The sequence below is a fragment of the Nestor notabilis genome, unplaced genomic scaffold, assembly GCF_000696875.1.
Source record: "Nestor notabilis isolate BGI_N333 unplaced genomic scaffold, ASM69687v1 scaffold13804, whole genome shotgun sequence".
Taxonomy (NCBI): domain Eukaryota; kingdom Metazoa; phylum Chordata; class Aves; order Psittaciformes; family Psittacidae; genus Nestor; species Nestor notabilis.
In genome coordinates, this window is record NW_009924354.1 from 29,935 (window position 1) to 44,953 (window position 15,019).

Consider the following 15,019-nt stretch of genomic DNA (forward strand, 5'->3'; position numbering starts at 1 on the left):
TTGCATACATCCAAACCAAATGCAAAAATCCTAAATCAGAAAAGTTCTGCAAAAGTTGGCTTTTTCTGGAGCTCAGATGACAACCTCTTGGTTTTGGATACAGGTAAGGTGGTGCAAGTTGGCCCTCAATACTTGCAGTCATCAAGCAGTAAACATGCACAGGATGCACTGGTAGAGGAAAGACACCATGAAGTTATTGCAGTGTTTACTTGGAAGGGAGGGAACCTATTTAAGCAATCAGTCTAGGAACCACAAACACTATGTAATATGATTTCTGGATTAATTTGATACACTACAGACAATTATAATTACCACTTTAAACTGAGGCTGTGGCTGTGGAAACTGAAAAGTCAGTATCTAAGATAAGGCAGTTATCCCATGTCATGTGCAATTGTATCAAATCAACCCATGCGGGGCTGATGTACAAAGAATGAGATTTTTATTCTCCTGTTAAATCTTTGTTCCTAGTCCTACACTTTCTTGTCTGTTCTCTTTTCTCTGAGCTAACTGACTGTAGCATGTCTTCAAAGAGCGACCAGCAGGAGCAAGAGCTATTTATTCTTTGAAACCTCACTACACCTAAATAGCAAAGCTGCTTGTGTCCTTTGAAGCCTTGCTGCTGCCAATTAGCCCAGGCAAAGTGGAGGAGGGGGAGAAAAAGTGGGCAGAAAAACAGGAAGAAAAATAAGGGTTTAATGGAAGCAAAATCAATCAGATCCCAAGTATGGAGTTGTGTGTCTGATGTAAATACAATACAAAACATTTGCTATCTTTTTATTTTCAGTTCAGTCCAAAGATGCTGAACTTAATAGACTTTGGAAATAGTGTTGGAGTAATCTAATAGAGACAGCAGAGTTACAGGTCTATATTGTGGAAAAATATGGCTTAAACAGAGACAGCTCCAAACCAGTTAGTAGTAGCATTCATTGAAGTTAGCATTTCTGTGACACTGGTTGTTGCTGTTCATGTTGTTACCATTTTGATATGAGATATAATATTTAACACTTTAGCAGTATGACATCATGTGGCCTTTCAGAAAAGCTGGAGATGATTATTGTCCCAGCCTTTTGTTCTTGGATCCAGCTGAGAGGCACAAGGATGCCCACTCTAGAGGTGGGCAGAGGAGGAGTTTTCTCACCTCATCTCTTCCAGCACATACTGGATGATTTTGGGATAACTCCCATTCCTGCCCTCTGTCTGATAAGGTGGACACTGCAGTGTTTTGGAACAGATGTCAGAGGATGAGAATGTGCTTACTGGTTAGTGTTAGAGTAGGGGTGAATTTCCTTCCTCTGAAAGATGTTGTTTGTGGTGAGAAGCTCCAATTCCTCCTGCTGGGGCCCTGGTCACTGTTTCCAGTCATTCTTGGCCATCCAGAAGGGCCCTTGCCAGAGGAAGTGAGGGGATTGAAGGATCATTTTTGTGGGAGAGGAAAGGATTTGTTGTGGCTAAGAGGTGGCCACAAAAGAATTATGTTTTCCTATTTTTCTGTTTGAAATGGTATGTATTTAAGCATGGATTTTCTGTAATGAATAGCAGCTCTGCCTTCGGGTACAAAGAGAGAAGCATTTCCAGAAAGGGTCCTAGAGTACAGTTCTTGTTGGAACACAGGAAGACCAGAAAGTCTTTACCACTATTACTACTGCTATGAACAGCTTTACTTTTAAAGAAACACTTCTTGTTTCATGTACCTATGGTCTTGGATAGGAGAGCATTTTAGAATCACCCCTTTCCTCCACTCTCTTTCCTGTTCATTTGGCAGCTGTATGCAATATCCGCCCACCCGACCAGTATATCAGGTGTTCTTTTCCTTTTGCTTAGTCTTGGAATTACCCCTCACATCCTACTGAATAGAGAGAGCTATTATGTGAGTGCAGCAGAATACTGTGTGTAGTTATAGCAGCCATCATTTCATGTGGCTTTAATCAGCTATGGGATGAATTTTCAAAACCGAGAGTTTATTTGTGTATGAGTTTAACTACAGATATGTCACCTGAGTCATATTAGAAGGTGAAATGATTCAAACTTTTTAAGTCCAGGATTGTTTTCCTCTGTATTAATATGAGCTAATAAGAATCTCTGTGGGCTGCAGAAATGTCTCAGGCAACTTGACCCTCCTGAAGTTATAGACATCCTGATATTCCTTGCCACTTTTAACAAATGCACCTTAAAGGCTGTAACCACTTCAGTTTGAACTCAGCTATTATTCAGTTGGGAATTGGTGTGAATCAATGGTACATCTTTATAGCCTAGGTACGTACATCCACACTTCCTGATGAGGCAGTGGGAAAAAGGTAAGGATGCTGTTGGCAAGTGTTGTCAGTGACATGTGTTTACAGCATTGTTGCACCAAAGGAAAAGTGAAAATAAGATGTGATGCCCACATTACAGCCATTGCTGTGTAATAAATTTTGGGGTTGAGTTTGGGTTGAGACATTTTAGTCTACATCAGTTTCTGAACCTTGTCACTTGGAGTGTCACATAGCATCGAGGTCATGCCTGCTCTGCTAAAGCTGCCATGTGGCCCTGGTAACACTCATCACTAGTGGTGTTAGGTTTTTCTAATGGGAGTAGGCAGATCTCCTGCCTGCCTTATTCTCAGTGAGAGATCTGGGAAGGTATTTTTGAGTAATTGTTTTCCTACCCAGCAATCATGTTTTCATGGAGTTCCATAAGGTTCTGTTTATTTTGCCTCTTGTTCGATGGACACTGGTGTTCTGAGGATGGTGGTACCCAGAGGCATTTCGCATCCTTACATAATACAGCCAAAGTTGCCAAATAGTTTTACCAATGTTTGATCAATAGTTGTGATATGACCAAGAACTGGATGATGATGTAGGACTATTGTGCAGGAATTCTGTCATCGTTCTTTCTGTCCTTCTTTCATTTAGCCTTGAAGCTGACTCTTTCATTTGAATACAGATTTCATCACTTTATCACCTCAGTAGTAACAGAGCTAGCAATTAATGCAATGCAAGTGGCAGTGCAGTCCACTTAAGGCCGCAAAAATTGAAACTGGTCCTGCATACTGAAGGCAGGTCTAACCAGTGATGCAAGTCCTGCACTGAGCCGCCTGCTCATTTCCGCACAGAGGAGAAAGGGTTGGATTGAGCAGAGCATCCACATTGCTTGTGCACTTACAGAGCAGCACAGCAAAGGAAATGCACAGTCTGTCAACAAGCACATAGCGCATTTGTCTGAACACGTTATGAAACCTCTATTTGTGGACTAACAAAAAACCCCCCTAATTTCTCTTGAGTAGATTTCAGCTGAACTTCCATTTCTGTCAATATATGCCTGTCTGTCAGCAAATGTTTTTACTGTTGTATCAAAGGAACATACTGATCCTACCAAGACTTGGCTGGTAGCTGAATTATATACTATTTAATTAAGATTGTTGTATTTTATGCAGCAGAGTGTCCAGGAGGATGCAGAAACGGAGGATTTTGCAATGAAAGACACGTCTGTGAATGTCCAGATGGATTTTACGGGCCTCACTGTGAGAAAGGTAATTTAAGAAAAAAAAATCTTCTTAACTGTCTTCTTTATTGTAGTCTCAACAAAACTGTAGCTACTGCTCTGCAGCCTCTCCTAAAAATAAAAATGGCCTATTCTGAAGATTTCATATATTTTGAGTCCACACATGTAAGGGAATTACTATTATCAACCATGGACTATTGGAAACAGACCATGGTTGAAAATTTTCTTGTTGCTTACAAGAAAAATGTTTTCTCTCTAAGAGGCTGCTTTTAACAAAAACTGACACAAAAGTTAAGTGATCCTTAATCACAGGGAATCCATCTGGCAAAAAGATGAAATAAAATTCTTCTGCTAATGAGGAATAGCTGGGAAGCAAAGCGCAGGAATTTAGTTGTTCTGCATTTGTTTATTTGGAGATAAGATCTAATTTGTAGGCAGGCTGACAACGAAGATGGGAAGATGAAGGACAGAGTCTTCTTTTCCGTTCCATTAGTGACTAATAGCCCCAGATGACATTTCCAGGAGTGAAGGGTCAAGAAAACGGTGTGACTTGCTGAGGAAACCAGCACTCCTTCATGTCTCTTCTTCCTTCTCCCCCCGTGGCAGACTCTCCCCAGGGTGACTTGACGTGGAGCAAACCATCCCCATTGCCATTCTTCCACTGCCAAATGCTTTGGTTACATCTAAAAGATTGAGTACAAAGGAATCAGGGACTGTTCTCTGGCCTGGAGGCCAACTGGCACAGCATAGCTTACATTCGTATGTTTAATAAACTATCTTAGTCTCCAAAAAACACCCCTCCAGACTCTCTGCTAGGAAGAGTCTATGGCCACTGGTCTACTGGGGACAAAGCCATGCCAGGAACAGCACCAAAAATTTCACAAGATGGGTTATCCTGTGCCCCCATTAGGCCCCATGCCTGGGTGATGCTTAACTCACTAGTATGAACCTAACCTCATTGCATGTAGACACAATTAAAGGCAACCACGAAATGAAGCCGTGCCTCCTGACATGCCTCCCTGGAAGAGCTTTGTGGGGTCACCACAACTGCAGAGGAGTCTTGGCAGAGCGCAGGGGCTCTGAAGAAGGTTCAAAGGGAGCATGCAGGGCAGTATGGCCACCAAATCTGGCCACACAGCAGGCTTCCCTACCCTAAATTAGGTAGCCATGTTATGCTCAGGAATGAAGAGGGAGAAGGGAGCGTTTATTGTAAACCCTGCCTGGGAACCACACTGAATTACTGACACCTCTGAGCACAGCTTCTAAGGAGACAGTCCTTTCTGCAGAGCTGAGGCACCAACTGCTGCACCGGAGTCCAATTATATTGAGGACTGAAGGTCCATAGAGAGGACATAGAGGTCTGGGGGAACTTCAAATAACCTGACAGTGTAGGTGGGCACTTTGCTCTCTTCTGTTTTGAACTAAACTGTACAAGAGACAATGTCTGCTTATGTATGGAACCAGATTTGAACTTACTTTAATGTTCACCTTTTTTAGTAATACTATATACAAATTGCCAAATACAAACCAGAGATGTAATTGATATAATCCACTGGCAAAGGTGCTTGACAAAGGTGCTTTGCGAAGGTGACATTACATTCAGCAGAAGGAAAAGTAGCTTAAAGAGTCAATGTGCAGTGTATTTACATGGACAGCTGCTATCATGCCAGTGATGTGTTTCTGTTCTTCCGGCTCCTCAGCACTGTGTACTCCACGCTGCCAGAATGGTGGGCTTTGCATTACACCTGGCCTCTGCATCTGCCCCCCAGGCTTCTATGGCATCAACTGTGACAAAGGTAACTGCCACCTAAAACCTAACCATTCTCAGGCTCCATATCCTGCAGCCTCTTTTTATTCACCTGTGCCAGTTTCCCTTTAGGAGTGGATTTTGGAAAGTCAGGTAAGTGATGAAGTTCTAAATGTTTTGTGGTTCTTCAAACAGATGCTCTAACACAGCCTGGCAGCTGCTGGAAGAATGTAGGGATTTGCAGTGCTTTCACAGCTGGGTGTGCAGGCATCCATATACACCAGCTCTCTGAAGAGTAATTTAGACAATCACTTTAGTTGACCCATTGAAAGCTGTGGGACCTACCACAAAATTCACTTATATTTCTGGCCTAGGGGAAAAAATAATCTATCTGAATCTATTTTCCTGGAGTAAAATTACTTTTACTGATTATTTAGCTCATTAATTTGCTGCATCTAGACAGATAAAAAATAAGCAGCTATTCATTTTTTGGTGCTGCATTGTGGCTCAGGAAGGATTAAAAGGAACAATCAGTTGTTCAGAACAGTAATTTGGTACAGTTCAAGCTACCACATAGGAAAAACTTGAGTAGTTTCCTGCAGAAATTTAACTGACCTGCTCACGGCAGAGCAAATTACAGAACGTTCATTGTTGCCAGACTATATGAAGTAAAGACTAAATGCAAAAGGTCCCAGTGGACTTTCTGGAAAATAATGGGAACCTTCCTGGGCCTTTAGGTATGCTTGCACAGACTGCTGAATGTTGTCAGTGTCCTTCTGACTTGTATCTGGTCCTTGATGAGGCTTCTACCACATTTAAAAATGTTTCGAAAGTGCTCTGTAATGAAACGCTCTCAATGTCTTGAAAGATTAATGTGAATCCCAGCTGTCTGCTGAAAAGTCATGTCTAACACAATATATGTAACTTGGCAGGTGAGAGACGCAGCATTTGCATCTATGTCACCACACAGCAAAATCTTATAAAGGTTTCTTTCTAGTCAAAGAATTAATTAAGGACTGCAGTGAAGTACCCTCTTGTAGAAGTAACTTCCAGTCCTAGATTGAAGTCCTAGCTCCTTTTATCACACACTGTCAATTACAATAGCAATAATGCCTTGATCCTTCAAAGAGCTTTACATGTGAGGACTGGTAAAGATGTAACACAATCTGTCCTCATGGATCTTACTGCTGTATGGTTCACTTGTCTCTTTCTATATTGACTTGTGTGTATGCCTGTGGCAAGCATGATGTAGGAAGAAACACATTTCTGTCTTCCTTTGTAAACCGAATAGAAGATGTTAATGCAACTTTTTAAAACATACTCAATGTTTATTTATGATGAGCAGTAGAAAACATTAAGGCCAAGTCAGATTGAGTTCATATTACTGCTTAGTTAATTCCTGGTTTATTTGTTTCAGCAAACTGTACAACAACCTGTTTCAATGGAGGAACGTGTTTCTATCTGGGAAAATGCATTTGTCCTTCGGGCTATGAAGGAGACCAATGTGAAATTAGTGAGTAGCATCTCCATGTGTTTGCTTTCTCTTATGTCAGCTTCTTCTAGTGTCAGTGTCTGTATGATGACGTGCAATTTGCCTCTGCTGGGCTCACAGTGAGGGTCTCACATGGCAGGTTGGGGCCTTCAGAGGGTTAGATGCCACATGCCTCCAAAGGTACTTCCTACTAGTAAGTTTGACTTATTGCTAGACCATTTCATCCCCTATCTTGTTTTCTTTTTACTAGTAACTGGGCTTGGTGACAATACTCAAGCTGTTAAGTATGCAAGCAATGCTCTGTGGCAGACAGATGTGCTGTTGTGCCAAGCCTGTGTGGAGCAGCTATTTTCAAATGTTCTGGCAATTCACACTTGGGCACAGCAGATCACTTTTGAGCTCACATCTGTCAAAGGGCTACTGTAAGTTCAGAATGAAAGGGTCTGGGGCAAAGGAAGGGATGAACTATAAGAGCTAAATGCTTTTATGTAACATATCAAGTTGCATTCACATGGCAACTTGCAATTCTGTGTCACGAACATCAAAAGTTTCGCTATTTTCAGAAGTTTAGCATCAAACAGTTCAAAATATTTTAGCTCATGGTTGATCTAAGTGTGCTGTATAAATCTGGGGGTTATGGAGATATGGTTAGGCTGGAACAGACCTGGGAGGTCAGCTGTCAAATATTTGATCTCACTAAAAGAAGAGTTTTCTCACAGCTCTGTTAAATTGGATTAATTCTATAGTTCCCCACACTTGAATGGAATATGAGCATTTTGAGAACGTACTCCCAGGCTGTTCTTTTGGGGCTTAAAGCTTCTAAGAGGACACTGTGCAAGGAGCTTCTCCTGCTGTAAATAACCTCACCAATGTTCCCCAGCATCTTCACAGAAGCACAGAGAGCGTCATTTGGCCTGGGATACCTAAAAGCTGATTTTTTAATATGTATGCATGAGTACACTGGATCTTCTCACAGTTCTGAAATTTGTATCATCAGATACTTTGGAAACACGTGGAAATAAACTCGTAGCATGCTGTCAGCCAATATGGGACTTAATAGAAGTTGTTCTTTGATATAAATTCAGATCAGATATCAGCAATAAGTGTGAGTTTCCACTGAATTCACCTTTGTTTACATCAAGTTCAAATTTGACACTATGACAGAACCCCATTTCTTTTTTCAATTCCCAAGCAGTCAGCTTTGATATTTCTCAGATGATAAATAAGGTTTGGTTCAAAGTTTGAGAACCACCTATTTTATTTCAGTGCTGTTTTTTTGAGGAGAATTCTTAGAGCTGATCTTACTGAGTCTGAGGGACTCAAGCTCATTTTTGTCTACTGTTGCTTGGGACAGGTGCAGCTGACTTTGGTTTCTTGTGAAGGCTTACCTGTCCAACTCAAATTAATTAAAATACAGGCACTAAACTAGTTCCTGTACAAAAGAAAGGAAAAAAAATTCAGGATCACACTATGCTAGGAGTTAAACTGGGATGATGTCGATGAGAGCAAGGAAAGCTATGCACTTGCCTTGGCTTCTGCAAAGCTCAGACAGCAATTGTTAGACCATGACTGATGACCGCTACCCCCTCTGGGCACTGCACCAGTGCCAGCGCAACAGTGGAAGACTGCAAGAAATGCTAGATGAGGCTTAGAAACACCAGAGAAACACAGCTCAGTTTCTTTCCAGGCCAGCTATGTTCAGTCATGGGGGTCTTGAAATAACAAAGAAGGAAAACCTTTCAACAGGCAGAAAGCCATCTTCTGAAAACAACATTGTTTCGGGGTTTTTTAATATTGTTTAAAAAGTGCTTGTCTAATAGTTGAATTGCTCTCCTGGGAAATGTACTGGACCCAGTTTATAATACTAACAAGCATTCAAAGTCTTCCAGATTTTTTTCTAGCTATAGTTATGCATTGTCTCTAATTAGTGTTTCAGTTTGAGTCCAGAAGCATTTATTTTGTTTTGGATTCCTCCCCTATTTGTCATCAGCTGTTTTGTTGCTTTTTCTATTTCTCAGTCAATAACAGAGAAAGTTATTATTCTTTCCTTCATTCTGTGAAAATATCCTAGTCCGAAGTTAATTGGGCTGTGCTGAGCCAAATGCTTGCCTAATGCAACTCTGTGGAAGTCGGTATCACAACCCTTCACCCATAATCTCTGGGTTTACTTCAACAATTAGGAAAAGTCATGGTTTTCCTTAGCACTGCAAATTAGAATATCTAAAGGTTCCCTCTCCAGAGGCTTCTGTGGTGAAATTGTGCTTTTGCAGAAACTCTTCTTAGCACTGTTTGTTTCCTCAGCTGGTTACAAAGCTTGTTTCAGGGCTATTAAAATAATTATGCGCAGTAGGAACAAATGTTTCTTTTATATTGACGATACACACATGCATCACAGAAGTCTGCTGGGGTTGAGAGGTAAATAAGCTCTGCCTGGGGTATTGACCTCCCATGGGGGCAGTCTGTGAGATGAGCACATTTGCTAAGGTTTCCAGCACAGCAAGCCAGTGTTGATGCTTAAATTATCATGTGCAGGTTTTAGTTAACGTTCTTTATTAAAAGAAAAAAGGAAAGGAAGCAGTTTGCTTCCCCAGGTTCCAGATTTTGTTTGCTCACAGATTCAGGTAAATATTAGTGCTAAACCTAGGAAGAGCTATTTTGTTTGTTTGCTGTGGACAACAGTGGGAAAAGCTTCACTGCAAGCAAGGGACTGAGGAGGCAAGGGACTGAGGGTGTAGTCTCTGGATGCCCATGTGGGATGTGGCACTGAGCCCCCCTCGGCCGGGGATGACCTAGCAAGGGATTGACAGTCTGGTGATGGGAGACTTGACATTAAGTTTGAAGAAACATCTTGGTGCGAGTGAAGCCCAGCAGGAACCTGAATGTGGATCCAGTAGTCCACTAGCGTGGACCTTCTCCATTCCAGGCGAGTCAGGGCCAAACAAACCTTCCTACAACAGCACTACCAGACCCAGTGCCTTCCTTTGCCAAAGCATGAACGTGAGGGAAAGTGACTTCCAGACTAAAATCCTTGAAAAATGTCTGCCAGTTCTAATTACTGTTACCAGAGATGCTCTGTTCTTTGCAAACAGGAAAGAAGGGCATGCTTTTTTAATGCACCTTTAGATTCTGATCTGTGGTGTGGAACAGCACTCACTGCACCATCCACAGCATCGTGGTGCTTCACAGCCTTGTGTTACACTCTAACAGACACAGTCTATTTATAGTCTGCATGTAGCAGCCATACCTGTTAGTTCCTGAGCATCCTATTGCTTAAAATCAATCTTGAACACCACCAGGTTTTCTTCCACTTTTGTTCCCTGGGTATGGACCTCAGTGTTTGCAAACATGAAGTCTGGACAGTGCTGCCTCTCCCACAAAGAGTGAGGAGGACAAGACTCTGACTCTGCAGAATCTGGGTGGCACAAATCCAGGCAAAAGCTGCATGGACACACAGGCTTTGGCTGTGCCAAATTATTGACATATTTCCCAAACAGAAGAATGCACATAAATTGGAAGGACAGCTGTGCAGAAGAGTGTTCTTGATGGATCCATAGTGCACACTCTTACACGAGCATCCAATGAGTTTTTTGGGTACAAGACAGGTTTCTCAGAGACTGCCTCCAGGAGGTGCAGGGGACTAAGACTATTGTTTTCATGTTTTCAACTTCTAGGTAAATGCCATCAGCCCTGTCGAAATGGAGGCAAATGTACTGGTAAGAATAAATGCAAGTGCTCCAAAGGCTACCAGGGAGACCTGTGTTCAAAGCGTAAGTACCAAAGCCACTCCATCAGTCCTTGTGGGACTGATCAAGTTGGCTGGACAGTATCTTTGTACATAATGTCAGCACTAATTGTTGTCAAAGTATTTCATTAATTTACTTTATGGACATAAAGCATACACCAAACCTAAGGGAATTATAAAACCAGAAACATTTTTTTACAAAAGCCTCTGCGCAGTCTCTTCTGTACCCCGAGTTTCTATAAAACAGCAATGTGTCAGCTCAGTGATAGCAGTATAAAATGTCAATAGCTTAATAAAATGTCAATACATTGCAATGTTAAAATCCAGTGGGAGCACATTGTGGGAGGGATGCTGGGAGCTACCCTCCTTCTCCTGCTGGTTCTGGTGGACACTGAGCTCTTCTGTTCGATCTGCTTGTCTCTGCCAGAGACTGAGCCAGACCTTGCAGGTGAAGGGGGTGTGAACTGTGCTGGGGCTCTGCGCACATGCAGTGCAAAGACACAGATTTCCTGGGACTGCCCCAGCCTGTGCCAGGATCAACCCATTGTGGTGAACAGCAGGGAAACCAAATATGCGGCTCTGTCTCTGGATGAAATGTCAAGAGGTCAGGTGTATTCTCTTGCTTTCTTACAGCTGTCTGTGAACCCAGCTGTGGTCTGTATGGCACCTGTGTTGAGCCCAATAAATGCCAGTGCAAGGAAGGCTGGCACGGGAGACACTGCAATAAAAGTAAGTGAGAAACAAACCCCGAGAGTCCATATCAGGGGTCTTACACATATGATGCTGTTCAGAAATGACTGCTTCAAGAGCCTTTCCAGCACTCCATTTTTTTGTAATCTTTAATCCAAACAATAAACCAAAGATTTTCCATACTCAATAATTGTAACTAAAAAAACCCCCTCAGAATAATTTGAAAATGTTTTACCAACATCACCCTTGTATTAGAAATTCCAGAATCTGGTATCAACAAAATTTCCAGATGACCTTGCATGTCTTCCACCTATAGTATAGAAGGGGTATAAAGTCCTTCAGTACTCTTTAGTAATGTTGGGTATGCATTTTTAGAAATAAAACTCAGGTTTTAAAGCAGATTAAAACTTAGAAAAATGAAACGTCCTTTAGAAACTGGGGAAATCTTCAAGAGTTATGCAAGATCTATGCTTAACAACTTCAGTTTTCTCTTCCTCTTCCCACCCATGCTCCACAGACTACAAAATGTATTGTCTCAAAGCAAAGTTAAATTCCTTAAAATTAATTTCTGTTGTAATTTTTGGTCCATTTGACGCCTATTAAAGCAACTGATCATTTCAGTGGGTTTAAAATAGCACTATAAAATTGTCTGAAATGCAGTTGAGTATATCCACTAAGAACTTCAGATTTAATTTTGGTATTTGATGTGCAACAGTGCTGTAACAGCAGATCTTCAAGCCACATTCTGTACATCCTTCTATGAGGTATTAATATTTATCACTGTTAGCTAATGATTCATTTTTAGTGTTTTAAGTGTCAGTAATAAAAAAGTTGAGAAATTTTGCAGCTGTAAGACCCACCAATTAACCATGAGAAAGGTGAACCTTATATTGCAACATCAACTGAATGTTTGTTTTTATTAAATGCTGTTGATGCCTGTGATTTGTATCACATTAAAATGTGTTAGAATAAATATAGTTGTTTCATTAAAAAATAAGTATTACCTAACTAAAATGGATTTTGCTGTGAAAATTAGGTTTGGGGACTGTTAGTCTGCTGTTAGTTAATGGACTTATGTTAACTATTCATGACATTCTCTGAAGGAGAAATCACATTAATGTAAGTTATGGTTAGAAAAAATTTACATGGAAATGAACCTATATGAACTTCAATTCTTAGGTTCAATGTGAACTTTTTCTTCCTGTCATACTCTTCTTACAAAGAACTCAGCAAGTGAATAAAAAATACGTGCTATGGGCGACCATGCCCAAAGAAGTAATTACCCCTACAGTAAACCCAAAACTCATAACTGCCTTGTTATGAGGAGTCAGTAGTCACACATTATTGCCACCTCCAAGGTTTTCCAGACTTCATTACTTGGAGTTTGGCTAGTCCTGCTGCGTTTAACACTGCGAAACTGTCTTTGCATTTAGGAAAGAAACTGAGAACAGACCATTCGGGTAAAATTCACTCCCATTTTAAGTGCCCATGTAGGGCTTAAATTGCACATACAAGTGCATGTACTGCCAGTCGTTCTTTGCAACTAAAACCAGACATCTCCTGTTCTTGAGAGGAGATTTATAGTCAATTTGAGAGACTTACTTCATCCTGTATCAAATGGATGTCTCCTTGGTAAATCAGTTATCTTAAAAAGAAGTGGTTAAAAAAATCAAACAGGGGACTCAGTTTTTCAAAGTAATTTCCGTCAGCTGTGAGTAATGAGATGGGTAAATGAAACTATGAATAATTACAACATGTACTTTGAATTCCATTTTTATTGTTCATTTTCATTTTCCACAACAAAGCAGCTCTGCTAAGCCTGTTTCAGACTGCTTCCCTCCTCCCCCCAGGTGTTTATTGTCGCTGCTGTTCTTTCTCTTTGTATTCAGCCATAAACCAAAGCCAAGCTCAGGTAGCCAGTGCAGATTCTCCCCTGGGCATGCTTGTGCCCCTCTTTAGAGCCAGTCCCCAGCAGATCACTATGACTCTCACCCACCTGGCATGGGCTGTGCATGCATGAACCAAGGGTTGAGTGACAACCTGGGCATGCTGATGGTCCCGTGGGCTCCCTGGTGAGACAAGAGCATCTTTCCATGTGGCAGCACGTTGCCCATCCCGCGGGGCACAGAGAGGGGCGAGTGCTTGTGCAAGGCATAGCAACATCCTTTGTTCAAACTGGGGAGACTGTTTCCACTTGAAATATTAGCTGTGGATTGTGAGCCCACTTCTGTGGTTTCTCTTCTCTTGAACTGGATAATTTTCCAGGGTATGGAGCCAGCGGTCTGAGTGCCCTGAGGCCAGCAGGCAGCAAACACAGGCAGCACCCGCCTTCGCCAAAAAGGGCCGAGGAGAGGCATGTTCCACCCGAATCCAATTATATCTGGTGAACTCCAACATCTGAAACGGTTCGTGTTACACAAAGTTCATAGCCTTCATTAACCTCTCATGGATTGAATGTTAAAACGCTGTTCATTACAGTTAAGATTACTGGCTGGAATTTTATTAGCTTCATTATAAACCACTGAGCTGATACTTACTATTCCTTTTGAGTTTTATAAATACTTCTATAGCATGATTATATAGGCTTCTTCTTTCAGTGCTTTGAATGGTGTTTTGTATTATACTTCAGTTACATTTAAACTTTCTTTTTTGATTATATAGCTGCAAATATTTTCCAAAAATTAAGTAACAATTTTCAAGCAGAAAACCTTGTAGATGCTAACCTGAGTAATTTCATTGACTTCAGATTTCATTTGCCTGAGACAAAGGAAAGGTGCATTTTACATTTTTGCTATTGTGTATTTAGACTTTTCCCTAAGAAAAATAAATAAATATATTGCCTAATTTAAAAACTCAGTAACTGAATTCAATGTTTTCTTAGGCCTTAACAGTTTTGCAAAGTACTGTGTATTAAAAATACACTGCAGTGGTGCCATTTAACCAATGTAATACATTGCAAACAAAGTAGAACTATAATGTATGAACTTTCTGCAACAGCTTGAAGCAATATAATATATGGTAAACAAAACAGTTTTTATGTAATAAACTTTTTATACTGACAGTTATGTATAAAATAAAGATGCTGCTTTAGTTTTTCGAGTAGTGCTCTGTGTGGCCTGCTGGGCTGGGATGATGGTTCTTCTAGAGCACCCTCATAAAACAGTGGCACAGTGGGGTTGGTTTCCCTGCCTCTGCTTTAAGCCCTATGGCTCTTAATAATATTTCAGAAGAGCAACATCTTCTTGTGCCAAAGCAAAGGGAGGGATAGCACCAAAGACCAGGTGTTTTTCTTCCTGTATTTGGCGCTCACCATATCCTCCTTTTCCTCCCTTCACTGCCAAGCTGGTGTGCCCTGTTCATGACACCCCCCGTACCTGGGATATTCTTCTCAGACCCTCTGCCAAAGCAGGTAATAGTCCAGCCCTGGTGATGTTTCCTTTTCATGGGTGATGCTCCCATGTGGTGTTGGTTCAGACTGTAGAAGATTTGGGTGCTGCCTCTTGTGACAGCCAGGAGCCATGCAGTTTACAATGTGCTGTGGCTAGAAAGCATGGAAAATGGTTTCTGGCAGCACTGAAGAATGCTATCCACTTCAACAAATAGTTACTGATCCTTGCTGTACTGTTCTGAGAACCTTATTGTCTGGGAGATAAATAAATAAATAACAAATAATTTGGGGTATAAAATTAATCTTAGCGAGTGAGATGTTTTGAGTTACAAAGGGAAAAGGTCCAGTTTATTAACATCAGCTTGCTGGTGTTATTCAGTCAACGGATCCGCAGCCTAAGCAAAAAGACTGCTTAGGCCAGAGAAAGGAAGGACAGCTCCCCAAGGATCCGGTTTTATGTTGTCTTTCTTGTGGCGGGAC

General features: G+C 41.3%; 1 protein-coding gene across 1 annotated transcript in view; it reads left to right on the forward strand.

The window, feature by feature from the left end:
• WIF1 (WNT inhibitory factor 1) overlaps positions 1-14,247 on the forward strand; it is a 21,457-nt gene extending 7,210 nt beyond the window's left edge. Inside the window, exons 4-9 of the mRNA XM_010012574.1 lie at positions 3,413-3,508; positions 5,181-5,276; positions 6,645-6,740; positions 10,391-10,486; positions 11,095-11,190; positions 13,417-14,247. Coding sequence (XP_010010876.1) covers positions 3,413-3,508; positions 5,181-5,276; positions 6,645-6,740; positions 10,391-10,486; positions 11,095-11,190; positions 13,417-13,538 — 602 coding nt within the window. The 3' untranslated portion in view covers positions 13,539-14,247. The remainder of the gene's footprint in view (positions 1-3,412; positions 3,509-5,180; positions 5,277-6,644; positions 6,741-10,390; positions 10,487-11,094; positions 11,191-13,416) is intronic.
• Positions 14,248-15,019: the final 772 nt, after the last annotated feature.